Source organism: Gambusia affinis, linkage group LG20 (assembly GCF_019740435.1).
Source record: "Gambusia affinis linkage group LG20, SWU_Gaff_1.0, whole genome shotgun sequence".
In the NCBI taxonomy this organism is placed as follows: Eukaryota; Metazoa; Chordata; class Actinopteri; order Cyprinodontiformes; family Poeciliidae; genus Gambusia; species Gambusia affinis.
In genome coordinates this window covers 16946888-16960430 of record NC_057887.1, presented here as the reverse complement: position 1 = coordinate 16960430, position 13543 = coordinate 16946888, and the positions used below count along the sequence as shown (strand labels likewise).

Genomic DNA, 13543 nt, shown 5'->3' with positions numbered 1-13543 from the left:
GCGGCCCCCTCGCCTTTGAAATCCCTTCCAAACTCATTGAGATACTCCCCAAAGTGAAATTCAAGCTAGTGGTTCTGAAGGATCCAGAGATTACGACGGACAAAGAGCGCCATTGAAGAGCCGAGCGGCAAAGAGGGGATGTAATGAACTTCATGTGGAAAGCTTCCCGCTGCAGATGAGAGAGCTGGTCTGGACAGGAGGCATGGCGCTGGTGTGAGGGTGCACGAGTGCATCGCCATCCGCTTTGATTGTTCTTGTGTGTATGAAGGCAGAATGACAAACACCTTGGAGACTCCAGTGTGCACCGAGCTCTCAAAGGGATTTGATCAGTAATAAGAGCATGAAGGGAAGCGTTTAATTTTGCATGTCCAAGCCTCTTTTTTTTTTTTTCTTACCATGGGCAATAATGCACAGTCCCTGATAGGCGATGCATTACACACCTCACTGAGCAGGGTAATGAAAAGTCTCCATAATAAAATGAAGAAATTGACGAATAACTTTCAAAAGCTTATTTCCTGTCTAATTCAGTCTTTTGGCAGACATCCTGATTTTGTCATTTATAGGAACTAAATCAAGGTAGCGTGTTATCTTATAAGCTGGACTACACTGCAGACATAAAATGCATTTTACAAGGACATGCTGATTACATAGTTATGAGTATTTGCACACAAAGGGTGGTTAAAGCTATTTGGATTTATTTCAGTAACTCAACCACTTAGAGAAACACGTAGAGATTAATTGCACAGAGGCCGATGTTTTCAAGCCTTATTTCTATTAATGCAGTTTAGCTAATGAAAACAAGGTAATTAAGATTAGAATATTACATCAAACCAATAATGCGTTTTTTTTTTGGTTTTTGTTTTTTTTTAATACAGAAATGTCGGCTTAATAAAAAGGATAGTTAAAACCAGAAGTTTAAAAACAACAAATAAAAAGATGCACCTTTTTTTTTTTTTTGCGCTGACTTTTCTTGCTTTACATCAATTAGAATTACCAAACTTATTTATTTTTATTTGCTAAAGAAAGAATGAAAGAAAGAATTCTTGATGTCTTCAAAATCAGAACTGTCTGGTAGCATTGCCTTTGAACTGATTTGGATCAAACCTTCCACAAGCTTCTCCCAATAGTTTGCTGGAGTTCGTCCCGTGCCTCCTGGCAGAACTGGTGAAACCTGACAGAACTGGTGGAACTGGGCGTGATTTTGCTCAAACACGTCTTTTCATATTTGCCCATGAATTCTCCTTAGAAGTGAGCTCAAGGCTTTGTAGTGTCCACACCAAAACATTGAATGTGTTGCTACTTTTAACCACTTTGACTTGGAGTGATTGCATTGGAAAACCCATTTGCTCCAGAGCTTTAACTACCTGGCTGATGACTCTAGTTGTTTCTTCAATATTTCCTACTCTGTTTTCTCTCTATTGATGTCCTCTGCTTTGTTAAGATCCTCCTGCAGTAAACACTCCCACAAAAGGGTGCTGCCTCCCCCATACTTCACAGCTGGAATGGTGTTACTTACATCAGACTTCCCTTCAAATGTAACAATGGTCTTTAGTCAAAGTTCCATTTTAGTTTCTGAAGCCTAAAAGTGACGCTAAATAGGTCAAAATTTTCAGAAAAGCAACAATCTGTTGATGAAGTTTGCATTGAGAGAAAATGCAGCTTTTTATATAATTTTTTTTTTTGTATTATAAATTCTGAATTTTCCACAGTGATTTTGTAGGAGTTGAAAAAATTAATTCACTCAAAAAGCTATGTCCATTATAATCCATTCCTCTGTTTGGAATGGATACACACTGAAATGCTTCTGCAGCACAAAGCACTGCAAGGCAATTCGCACTTTATTCAGCGTAACAACTGTTGAGGTTCAGATCCCTCCACTCCCCCACTGCAGACAGACCTCTCAAACTACTGGGCAGCTGCTTTGCATCTTCTGCATCTTAGAGAAGAAAAATAGCATATTTTCACAGCTCGCTGGCATGGCTAGACAGAATTACAGCATATGCTAAGGCATCCAGAGTTTGCATAGATTCCCTCTGTACTGCAACTTCTCCCTGTGGCTTAAAACACTTGGAAAAAGTTTAAGTCTTTGCAGCTATGGATCAGTTATTCAGGGTTTTGGAGGAGAAACCAACCAGACAGAATCTTTTTGTTTTATTTCTTATTCGCTGATTCACAATTCTAAAGGAACTCCTGAATATCTCAGTGGATTTTTCTGTAGGAAAACTTGCTATATAGGTTCAGTTCAAGTCAAAAGTGCACCAATGTTTCACTCTTATGTTATAAAGGACAGAGTGTTCTGTTGTAGAAAATTGTACTTGTGTGTGGACGTAACCACAGTCTGTGAGTGGAGCTATTCATTTCTGAAGGGGAAAAAACAGGGCTTCTGAATACTATGCTATATTGTGGAATGTGTTCCTGGCTTTTAAACACACATGAAGAAAGAAAAAAACTTCTAAACATTATGGATGGAAAAACAGCATAAAGCATCTCACAAGGCAGTTAATGGTTTCCATCTCTTAATACTGTGGTTAGTTTCCACTGCTTATTAATGCACAGCTCTGGATCACCATCCAATCCTCTCTCAGTTGCCCCAAGGGGATGACTGCGGAATATCCCCCCTCCCAACACCTGCCAAACGTTGACCATCCTGGAAGCTTTGAGCCAATTAACCACACACTGAGAGCATTACAGGCAACACGCTCTTATCTGGAGCCCAGACACACTCGAGGAACAGAAAAAAGGGGGATGGGGAGCTTGGTGTCCAGTCTAGACACCCTAATTTCTCAAAAAATAACCTAAAAGTCAAGACTCATTGCAGCCCCAACCCCCACCTTATGTCTTCCCTTGAGAAAGATTCCAGAGTTGTTGATTCAGGCTCAGTGCATTCATGTCTGAATCAGTCTGGACTCCAGCAGAGCAGATTTAAAAAAAAAAAAAAAAAAAAAATTACCTTGGTGGTCTTCACAGTACTGCCAAATATTACCAGGCTCTCATTTCCCTCATTGGATCTGCTGTTGGGCAAATGGAGCATATGCTCAGAGTGACATCTGCAGGATTAGCTCAGATTACGAAACTAGTATGATTTGATTTGTTTTGCTGAAGCTGGTAATATAATCAGTATGTGAAATCAGATAGCTTCCCTGTATAGTCTATAGATAATTTAAAATTCATAACTCCTTTTCTTGTTTTGAACAATAGAATAAGTCAAACTGAACAATACAGAACATATATCCTTTTTACCACAGTTATCTTTTGAATTAAAAGACCAAAAAATAAATAGAAAGTAAAACTAGTGAAAAAAATGTGTTGCTCTATTGTCATAAAACTCGCTGTCAAATTTGATGATTTAAAATCGATGTTTACATGCTCTATATAAAAAGACTACATATATGTATTTTTTCTCACTCCAACATGTCAAATAAGATTAAATATTTAATTTTTCAGTTAGAATAGAGTCATCTGAGTGATATTTGATAAAATGTCATTTTATATTGCAGCATATTAAAAAGTAAGAAAGTGTGTTTTATTCAGAAAAAAGTCAAGGGAATGTGAAAACGGCAGTCATTCTGCAATTTCAGTCTGTGCAATCAATTTATTAGAAGGACACACATTTTCTCCCTTTCAGATGACTTAATGCAAAGACAAATACTAAGTTTTCAAATGATAATTTATTTTGTTAAAGGGCAAAAATGATTCAAATCCGAGTAAACTTACTTTTCCCAAACTTTTTTTTCTGAGCTGCAGTTTTCAACCTATTATAAATGTTCGTCCATGGCTTTGTAGCGTTTTGTTGTCACCGGTGCCTCAGTGTAATGTGAAGGAATGCTGTTCCCAGATTTATTGCCATGTGATCACTAACATATGTTTGTGGACTAATGTAAACACGCTCTCTATGAGTTATTACCTTGCATCTGGCGTCTGGACGGGCTTTTTCGGTGTGTTACAGAAGGAAAAATAGTCTAAATTCCATGACTGAACATCAGCTGTGTCTGAGGCTGTTTTTTTTTCTTTCCCAACTTAATACGATTATATAACGTACTATTGCCTTTATGAGGTAGGGGGGAAAACGAGTGTCTCAATATGTGGCTGTCTTCAAGGGAGAATGCGCTCCCTGTGGTTGCACTTTAGCAGTTGTGCGTTCCGGAACCGCACCATCGGTGCGTAATTGTGCACGACTGGACGGCAAATGTTCCACCACTGGGACACTCTGTCTCTGCATCTCAACTCTACCTATTTTTTTTCCTCCACCTCTTTCTCTCTCAGTGTAGGCGTGTGTTAACTCGGTGCTGTCCTGCTGAAAAAAAAGTTTTGAAAGAGAGGAGGAAAGAAAAGGGGAGAGGGGAAAAAGTGGGCAACAACTTCCAACCGTCCCGGTTCTTATACCGGAGAGTTTGTCGTCATCAGCACCCCCAGATATCCCCCCTCCTCCCCCCCCATTCGGTTCCCTAAATGGACGCGGCAGTTTCGGTGTGTGCAGTTCAGCGGGGGCCAACACACTGGAAGCAGCTTCAGTTTGGCGTGTAGACCGGGGACCGGGGAGGACGCTGAGAAATGCCCGGCTGCCTCGCTGGAGCTCAGCTCTGAGCACTTTTGCTTTTCCGTTTTGGGCTTTTTTCTATTGGAGGTGGAGAGAAACTCTACTCACAAAGTTTACTACAGAAAGGAAAAGTGAAAAAAAAAAGTGGCAGCTCTCACACTTTAGCCCTCGCTATGGATTGTTTATATTTATTGATGTGCTTTTCACTTTGTCAAGTATGTGTGGACCATGTTCTGGCTGCGGAATCAGAGGGTGAGTCTTTATTTTAACTTTTTTATTGCATTTTTATAAATGAAAAATGGATGCAAAACCCTAAAAACTAAAAAAAACCCCACATATGTTGAAAATGAAAAGTATTGTTGAATTTTCCACTGAATGCCCTCCAGTTGGTATTCCATTCTTAAATAAGCACTCCTTATTTGACTTTCCTATTTATTTATTTTTTCCATGGCACAGTTTTATGTATTTTTATGTGATTCTTATTTGACACAATTTGTCCCATCAGAAAAACTCTCTGGAAAGCTAAGTGAATATGGTCTTATGGTGCCATTCAGCACAGACTCCCACGGCCGGTACATTTCTCACGTGGTTTCTGCTGGAAGTGGAAGTGAAAGTGAGGCTGATGAAAATCTCTCAGCTCCTGGCAGCAGAAGAAGAATGGCCCGCAGTGCTCCCCAGACGCCCTCAGTCACCTCTGGTACGGGTCAGCACTTGTTTTTCAATGTCACCTTGTTTGGGAGAGAGCTCCACCTTCGCCTGAAGGCCAACAGGAGGCTGGTGGCACCAGGAGCTTTCGTGGAATGGCAGGAGGACTTTGAGGAAAAGGCCAAGGAACGCATCCATCGGGACTGTGTCTTCACCGGTGATGTGACCGATATGCCAGAGGCCTCTGTGGCCATCAGCAACTGTGATGGACTGGTAAGTGTGAACCTTTAGTGGGGCTAAACACAAACAAATTAGTTCAATAATTGAAACAAATACGTATTCAAAAGATCCCTCTAAATGTTGCAGAACATTGTTTTTCTAAACTTCTATACACTTTATGCCTTCATAGAACACCTCAATTAGATGGATTTTCAGCTTTTTTGAAGTGGGATTTCTGTAGCTTAGTGATGAACAGAAGTTATCTTAGGTACTGTAGGCAGCAGTCAGAATGATGTCACTTTTAATAATCGTGAAAGATGTTCATTGTTGAGTTGAGATTAATTCTTATGGCTGATTCACACAGTAACTTACATAAAAACCTATCAATATAGTGTAGATGTAAAAGTTGTGTTGGCCCAAATTGGGATGCAGTGATCAGTAGAAAATCTACAATTAAGCAGGATGTTGGTCATGTGAATTTTGTTTGGTCATAAGATAGTAATGGTGATGCAGCGCAGTTTTGTGAGGGGTTTAACTGAAGAGACAGTGTTGAAGAGATAGTATAATATATATAATATTATTATATAATATTATTAAATATCAGTTAATGGCCATGGCAGCAAAATTAATGTCAACATTGATGTCAATCTTGGTCACGTTTTTATATTTGTACATTCCTGTTCATGAAGTCACACTTTGCATGCCATGAAAATATCCAAGCTGCTGGATGAAATATCACTGCAGTAGACGGACATGCCTGATCTGAGTGCTGAAACCAATTTAGCTTAATAGCTCCAATCTCAAAACTTTTATATCTGTTCATGTAAACAACGCTTTTTAATTCTGTTGTTAATATTTACTCTTAGGAACAAGCCAATAACTGTCTTTCTGACTTTAGTTTTTTTTATTTTAGCTGTCTAGGTATGCGATTCTGCCTTCTAGGGTTCATAAATCCACAAGTATGAACTTATCAGCTCCTTATCAGAATGTTTAAAGGGGTAGCTCAGGAGTTTGAAGGGACCGTTTGTTAAAAGGTTGTAACTCTGATTACATCTTCATTCAGTATAAATCCACATTTATTGGTCCTGGAGGCTGCAGCTATCAGGTAGTCTGGGAGTGGCCAAGATCAAAGTAAATTTCTGCCATTTAAAAACAAATCCAGTCTCTAAAATGTCATAGTGTAGCATCGAGCTAATTTACACGGTTTATGGACGAAGGAGACAATGCGCTTCCAGTGTGTGAGAAACATGCTGACATTGGAACATGTCAAGCTTTTCTGGTCAGAGCAACTATCATATAGGAAGGTAAGTAAAGGTTTTGCTTTGTTCATGGCTTTACTTTTATATCAAACAGTTACAATAGCTGGATCAATTTTAATGTTCTCTTTTCAGAACAGGGTTTACAGAGGAAGATCACTGGTGGCACACTGCTTCTGTGTAAAGAACCAAGCAGTGATGTTTCAGAGATTAGAGCTGTTTAAGGATGGTGGAGGTTTGCTGTGGTCTTGGTTCCTCTCTTACTAGCCATTAGCTTTGGGTCCACAAACAACTAATTGGGTTTTATTCTAAATAAAAACCCCAATAAAGTTATCAGCTACAAGCTTTAGGTACATCTCAATAAATTAGAATATCTTAGAAAAGTATAGCAGTCAAAATAAAACTTTATTGATATATTAAGTTAAGCTCAAAATTATTCATACCCCTGAAAGATTTAGGTTTAAAGTAGTCATTAAATTTGACATACTGACATTTTGGATTAGCCAATTCAATGTAGTAACTGGGATCTGCTAGATAATCTACAAAAGGAGCAAAAGATTATGGTGATGGAAAGGATGCCTTCCAACCTCAAAGACTAATCACCACAGGTCCATTGTGAAAGTAGCAGTGGAAACAGGCAATGCCAATAAAACAAAAATTTCCACTGATTTTTGGGGAATATGATTTTTTTTTTTAAGAAACTGTAGGAATAAACAGATTATTTTTGCAAATAGCTTTGGTTATCTTTGAGATATCCTCATGTCATTATCAGTCAGAACACGTGGTTGTGTGTACATGGGTGAATGCAATGTGAAAAGCCTTGCAGTTGTATAGCACTTGCTAAAGCGCTATATAACTACAAGGCATTTACTATTTACCATTTTAAAAGCAAATTTCAGGGCTGTGAATACTTTTATTCTTAGCTGCATATAGAATCTCTGAGCTGTCCTTTTAATCTTTAACACTTTGAATTTATTTGGCTGTACGTTGGCAGAACAGGTGTTTGAATGTTTTTATTCTTAGACATTCAGTCACTGAGTTAACCGAAGCAGTAACTTGTGATCAGTAAATACTGTTCTGTTTCCGTGGGATTTTTAGTTGCTTCTAATTGCCCTCTACACATATTTTCATTTCTTTAGAGAAGCAGCAGCACTTCGGGTTGAAACTAGCATTGCTGTCCGAGCTGAAGAGGGAGCGCATTTAGGCCTCAGCTTCACCCGGGACACTCAGTCAGAGCAGCTGCAGTTGGGCACGCAATCAGCAGCTGTGTGCTGAGAAATCAATAATAACCACTTATTGAATCATGTCAGGAACTCTCACTGCTCGTACAGCTCACAGTTTTTCTATAAGCTGGTTTTGTGTGGTAACCCAACCTGACGTTAATGGCAAATAAGGTTAAAGAAATCAAAATAATGACTAGTTCACACTGCTTGCATTATCTACCATTGTCATTATAGTCCTAAAGGTTTAGTGGAAAGAAACAAGTTATATTACTTTATCTAAATCTTTCCCCTGAATGCTGTCTTTCCTAGGAGACAAATTCTGCCATTGTTGCATTGTAAGTGCAAAAATCATTTTTCAGTTTTAATAAACTCTTGAATGGGATATCAGAAAACACCACAAAAACACAAACTAGAGAAATTCCATGCTGCATTAGAGAAATTATCTCTCTCTGTTCCACATTTCCACCATAATTAAGCAAAGAGAATAATTAGCCATAAATCTGAATAATAAAAAGTGCTTTGGTTGCATCCTCCAACATCAGAGCCCCCCTGTCCCGCCTGTTGCCACAGTTTGATATGTCGTTCTGCTCTTGCGTAGCTGCTTGGTTTTCAAATGTAACAAAGCAGAGCGTGAGAAAAACTGAGCCACTGACGGACATTTACTGCAAAACAGTCGGGTGACACTTGAACTGGCAGGCTTGAGAGCAGCCAATGCTTGAGCTATCCAAAAAGCAAAACTATCTCAAAACTATTTTTGACAGAAATCGCATGAGCCAAATAGCTGAGGAATAATAATAGACGCACAGTTTGTGTTGTAGAAAAGTTGTTAGTAAAAAAGTTTCACAAATTTCAATCTCTCTTTTAGAGACCATGTTTAATGTAGATTAATCAATTTCAAGTTTGACCAGTTTAATTACTTATTACTTTGGTTTAGAGATGATTCAATACAGTCAAGCATCTCAAAAAACTCATTAGAAAAACATTCATATTAAGAGTTAATCTGTGAGTCAGATTCCAAAGTCTTTGTCTTTAGCCAACTGCAATAGATGATGATATGTTCTTCCACTGTTTATATCTTGTGCCAGACACAGGGGCAGCAACAACAGAGTAAATAACATTGATTTAAGACTTGATTTCAGCTCTAACTTTCAGATAGCAGGATCAGAATTTGGTATAAACCACATGAAAGGATGGCTCTGTCTTGCTCACTATCAGCAGTTCAAGCTGGTGGCGGTGGTATAAGGTTATATTTTCTTGCCACACTTTGACAAGGAAGAACAAAGCAGTTTTATTGGTACAGCACATTTTCAGAAAAAAAGGGTGTTCATAAGGCTTTTTGTGATAAGAATAAAAATAAAGGAGGAAACAAGCAAAATGCATTACGTTTCCTCGACAAAAAGAGGAACAGTGGAAAAGCAGATTTCAATTCATGATGTTCCAGTAGTTAATCCAAGTCAGTTGTAAACAAATGTGTTTTTAGCCTTAATTTGAGGGAACTGTATTTCAATAGTTATGCGGTTTTTGGAAGCTTGTTCCAAATTAGTGGAGCATAAAAACTGAATGACGGTTCTCTGTGTTTGGTTCGGAATGTGGGGATGCAGAGTGGACTTAGATTAGAAGACCAAACAGCAGATCTTTATTTTGGTAGCAAATCATTGAGCGATTTATAAAATACCAAAAGTATTTTAAAGTTTATTCTTTGAGCTACAGGGAACCAGTGTAAAGACATTCGAACTGGGCTTTCCTAGTTTTAACGAGAATGAGAACAGCACCATTCAGGAGCAGCTGCAGCTGTCTGATTGACGTTTTAGCCAGACCCGTGAAGAGCTTGTTGCAGAAAACAATTTGACCAAAGGTGATGATTTGAAATTGTCTTTATGTGTCTCTGAAAGTTCAGATCTGAGTCCATCACAACACCCAGAAATGGGGCCTGATTGGTTGTTTCTGGCTGTAACATTGTCCCTTAGTACTAATTAAGATCCAATCTTGAGTTTTATGCCTGACAATGTCTTTATGGCTCCATGTTGTGATTGCACCTTGTCTGAAAGCTTAAATCGGCTCATGCTGGTTTCTTGAACATGACAATATCGCTGGACTCCAGTGGTCTCAACGGTAATTGGATCTTAATTCATCACAGGCCTTTTTGGATGTACAGTAAAGGGGGTGACATTGATGTGCAGAGGACAAATATTCACTGACTTTAAGATCCCGTCATGTCAATATCTGGAATATTTGAAGAATGTGTCATGTGTGTTGCTGAATTGCTATAATTAGCTATGTAATTAACTGTGATTAAGATGGGTTTAGGTAAAACACATCTGCTTTGCTGTGTAAAGTCTGTATACTGTCACACACAGGCACAGCATCAATCAGTCAATTGTGTTTAATTGTTACCATAACCACTTTACTAACTTCATAGGGGGAGCTCAGCAGCTTTAAAACCCTTAATACGGCTTTGTTTGCACCATCAGAACATTAGTAACAATGGGGATGTTGCAGAATGCAAACAAGAGGGTTTTTTTATTATTCAGATTTATTGTTTCTTCAGAAGCTCATCATGCATGTGATGCTTGTGCTGATGGTGGTTTTAAATGAAACCCAAAAGAGCATCCAAACCATCTGCTGTTAAGTAGCTTTAAATATTTCCAGACTTTGAGAACTTTGAAAGACTTGTATATATATATTTTTTTAAATATATTTTCTCAGAGTACCTATAGAGACTGCTGTTATTTGTCAAATGTGTGAAAGAATTGTAAAAAAACATTTACACATTATATTTTAAAGGCTGAAGTTACAATGCTTCCACAAAATCTCACTTTCATATATACAACAGATTTCACTACATGATAAATTACTCGCTCCCTTCTTGTATAAATGGTGTGACAAAAATCCCAGAACACATAAATATGAGTTACAAGTACAAATTGTTAAAGATAAAGGGAAAAGCAAGAACTCCCAGCTCTCCTGCTCAAATATTTCTGAGCAGCCATATTGGTCATGAGAAGCCAATAAATCTTAGCTTTTTGATAAGAGGCCATAATTAAATTCACATATTGCATCTCTTTGACAGCCTTAACAGAAACAACATCCATCAAGATCATTCTAATATATCAATTATGTGTTTAATGAGAACTCCAGCGCAGCAGCAGTAAAAGAAAAATATCCCAACACCAAATATAATTGTTTAAGGATCTTTATGTACTCACCTTGATGTTCTAATTGGTTAAACTCCTCAAAATGAGTTTCTATTTGATTATGTTAATTAATAAAGCAACCTTTTATTAACTCAACCTGAGAAAGAAACCTTCAACAACAATGCTGTTCAGTTTTAAATGCTATGGCCTTTCTAATTCCAATTGAAGAAACATTATGAGATCAACAATAAGAGTCTTATGCACCTCTTTATTCACCCACCATATAAAAATTGAAAGATATGAATAGTTAGTTTCCTTAAAGCATTTGTCCAGGCAGGTGTATCAGTACTCATGCTAGCATTTGTTCTGTTAGACTCTTCCTTTTTTAGAAATCATTTGCACTGCTGATTTGGTTGTATCTTCTTCTGTCTTGAACTGAGGTATGTCTATAAGGTTTATGGGAACAAATCTGAAGAGCCATCTGACTGAAGACTGTTGCTGTACGACAGCGTCGTGTCTGTCATGACGAGTTAACAGCTCAATATCTGGTCAGCAGTAATAATATTTCACAGTAACATGACCTGAGTTACACCACAAGTTGTCGGCAAGCACCAATGATAAACCTCATTTGCTTTTGCCACTTCTCTTTAAATCTCTATCTGGCTGGATGTTTTGAAAGCTGGGCAGCGAGATATTGGAGTTGGAAATATTATCCTCACCCAGTGGGCTGAATGGAATAGATAGTTTGAACTTCCTCCTTCTCTCTCTGCTCTCCAACCTTTTCAGCTCCTCTGAGATTTGGGGTTGTAGTTCAGGTGTTATTTGAGCTTTTGAGATTCTAATCAGCTGCTCCTGGTTGAAAAGAACAATACCTTGTTGTCACAACGACGCATAACAACTGTTTGAAAGTAAAAAACAACAAACAAACAAAAAACAAAAGTGTATCTAAAAAAGAAATGTGGCTTAGATTTATTTCTTTTATTTGAGACACTGTGAGCTGTTAGGACTCTAAAGACACATTCATAGAGATGAAAGTCGGGGCGGGGTGGGTTATCACCACGTTTTACTTGTGATTTATGTGAGCACTCGCTTTAAAAGGTGCTGTCAGACTCTTAGGAATATTGTCCATGTGATTCCTTGAATCAAAGCCAACTTAAATACAGACCTGTTGGAGCAAGCAGGGTGGGTGCTTGGGGAGGATTTGACGCCACACAGACAGGCTGACATGTAATGCTTGATGTGGAACGCGCTCAAAAGATGATGTGTGATGAAAGGACTGTGAATAAAAGGCATAAAAAAAGTACATCACGCATTAGAGTCAGAATATGCGGGTCAGATCTTTGACACACATCGTGTGTTTTGTCGTACTGCCAGCATGAAAGTCTTCAAAAGTGGATGAATCAAGATCAGAGTAGATTCATATCAGGGATTTGTTTTTCTTACGTATATCATGTGCATTTATTAAAACAAAGCATTGAGCTGTATGGAACAGTTTTTTTTAATTTTTTTATGTATTTTGTCATGCTACAACCAGAAACAATAATCCTTTATTTTGATTTTATGTGGTAGGTCAATTCAAAGAATGGAATATGAATGGAATTTGAAAATGAAAAACTACAAAGTGTTGTGCCCGTTTGTGTTCCAAACAATGTTCTTATCAAATATGACAAGATTCACTGTGCCTACCACCACCATGTTTTACAGTAGTGGTAATGTTCCTCGGTTCTTCATGGAAGTGTTTGTTCTTTAATACTTTTTTAGCAAACCCCCAAAACCTTGACCGAACAACTGGATTTTTAGTGAGACTAAATTAGACTTAGTAGGATTGTGTTTATTAATGTGTTTACTTCTGAAGTAATAAGTTGCACTGGATGTTTTTCAGGGGGTTGTAACATTCTAAAACAATACATAGTCTTCCTTTCCAATTGTGTTAGACTTTTACATAAACCCAATAAATGCATTTCAGTGCTTGGTTATAACCGGATGAAATCTGAATCAAACTTGAATCAGGTTTCAAGTTATTTTATTACTTTAAGCAACACATTAGCCTTGTTTGATCCTCTGCCCTAAACCTGATGGTGCAATGTCATTGGAATTCTTTTCTTATGACATTACACTATAAATCATTGATTAATCTTTGTTGCTAACAACAAAACCCCACTGTTTTTTTTGGCTGATAATCCAACAACCAATCTGTACTCATAGTTTATTGTTTGACTGCCTCAAAGTTTGTGATATCCTCCTGTTGAAGTGTCCCCTTCTCGATGGCAACAGCTGGCGCGCTACTGTTGTGGAATGATGAATGATGGCTGTGATAATACTGGTGTTGCTCATGTGTTGAGAATTAGCCCAGATGACAGATGGGTAGAGTTACACGTGTGATGGATGTAACACGAGTGCCTTACACACCCTGTCACCGGATGAGGAGCGCTATTTCTGTGTCTATCGGTCCAAAAGTCACGGAGGCACCTAGCAACAGTCAAAGTGAGACAGCTTGCTTTTTTTCAGGCGTAAGTAAAAGAATTTCAG

The 13543-nt window shown here is 38.1% G+C and overlaps 1 protein-coding gene across 2 annotated transcripts in view; it reads left to right on the top strand.

Moving 5' to 3' along the window:
- The first annotated feature begins 4315 nt into the window (after nucleotides 1–4315).
- LOC122823229 (A disintegrin and metalloproteinase with thrombospondin motifs 14) overlaps nucleotides 4316–13543 on the top strand; it is a 48336-nt gene continuing 39108 nt past the window's right edge. The window contains exons 1-2 of one of the 2 annotated variants that reach the window (XM_044102639.1): nucleotides 4316–4789; nucleotides 5043–5455. In XM_044102639.1, the coding sequence (XP_043958574.1) occupies nucleotides 4711–4789; nucleotides 5043–5455 (492 nt within the window). In that variant the 5' untranslated portion in view covers nucleotides 4316–4710. The remainder of the gene's footprint in view (nucleotides 4790–5042; nucleotides 5456–13543) is intronic. The other variant, XM_044102638.1, reaches the window with a different exon arrangement.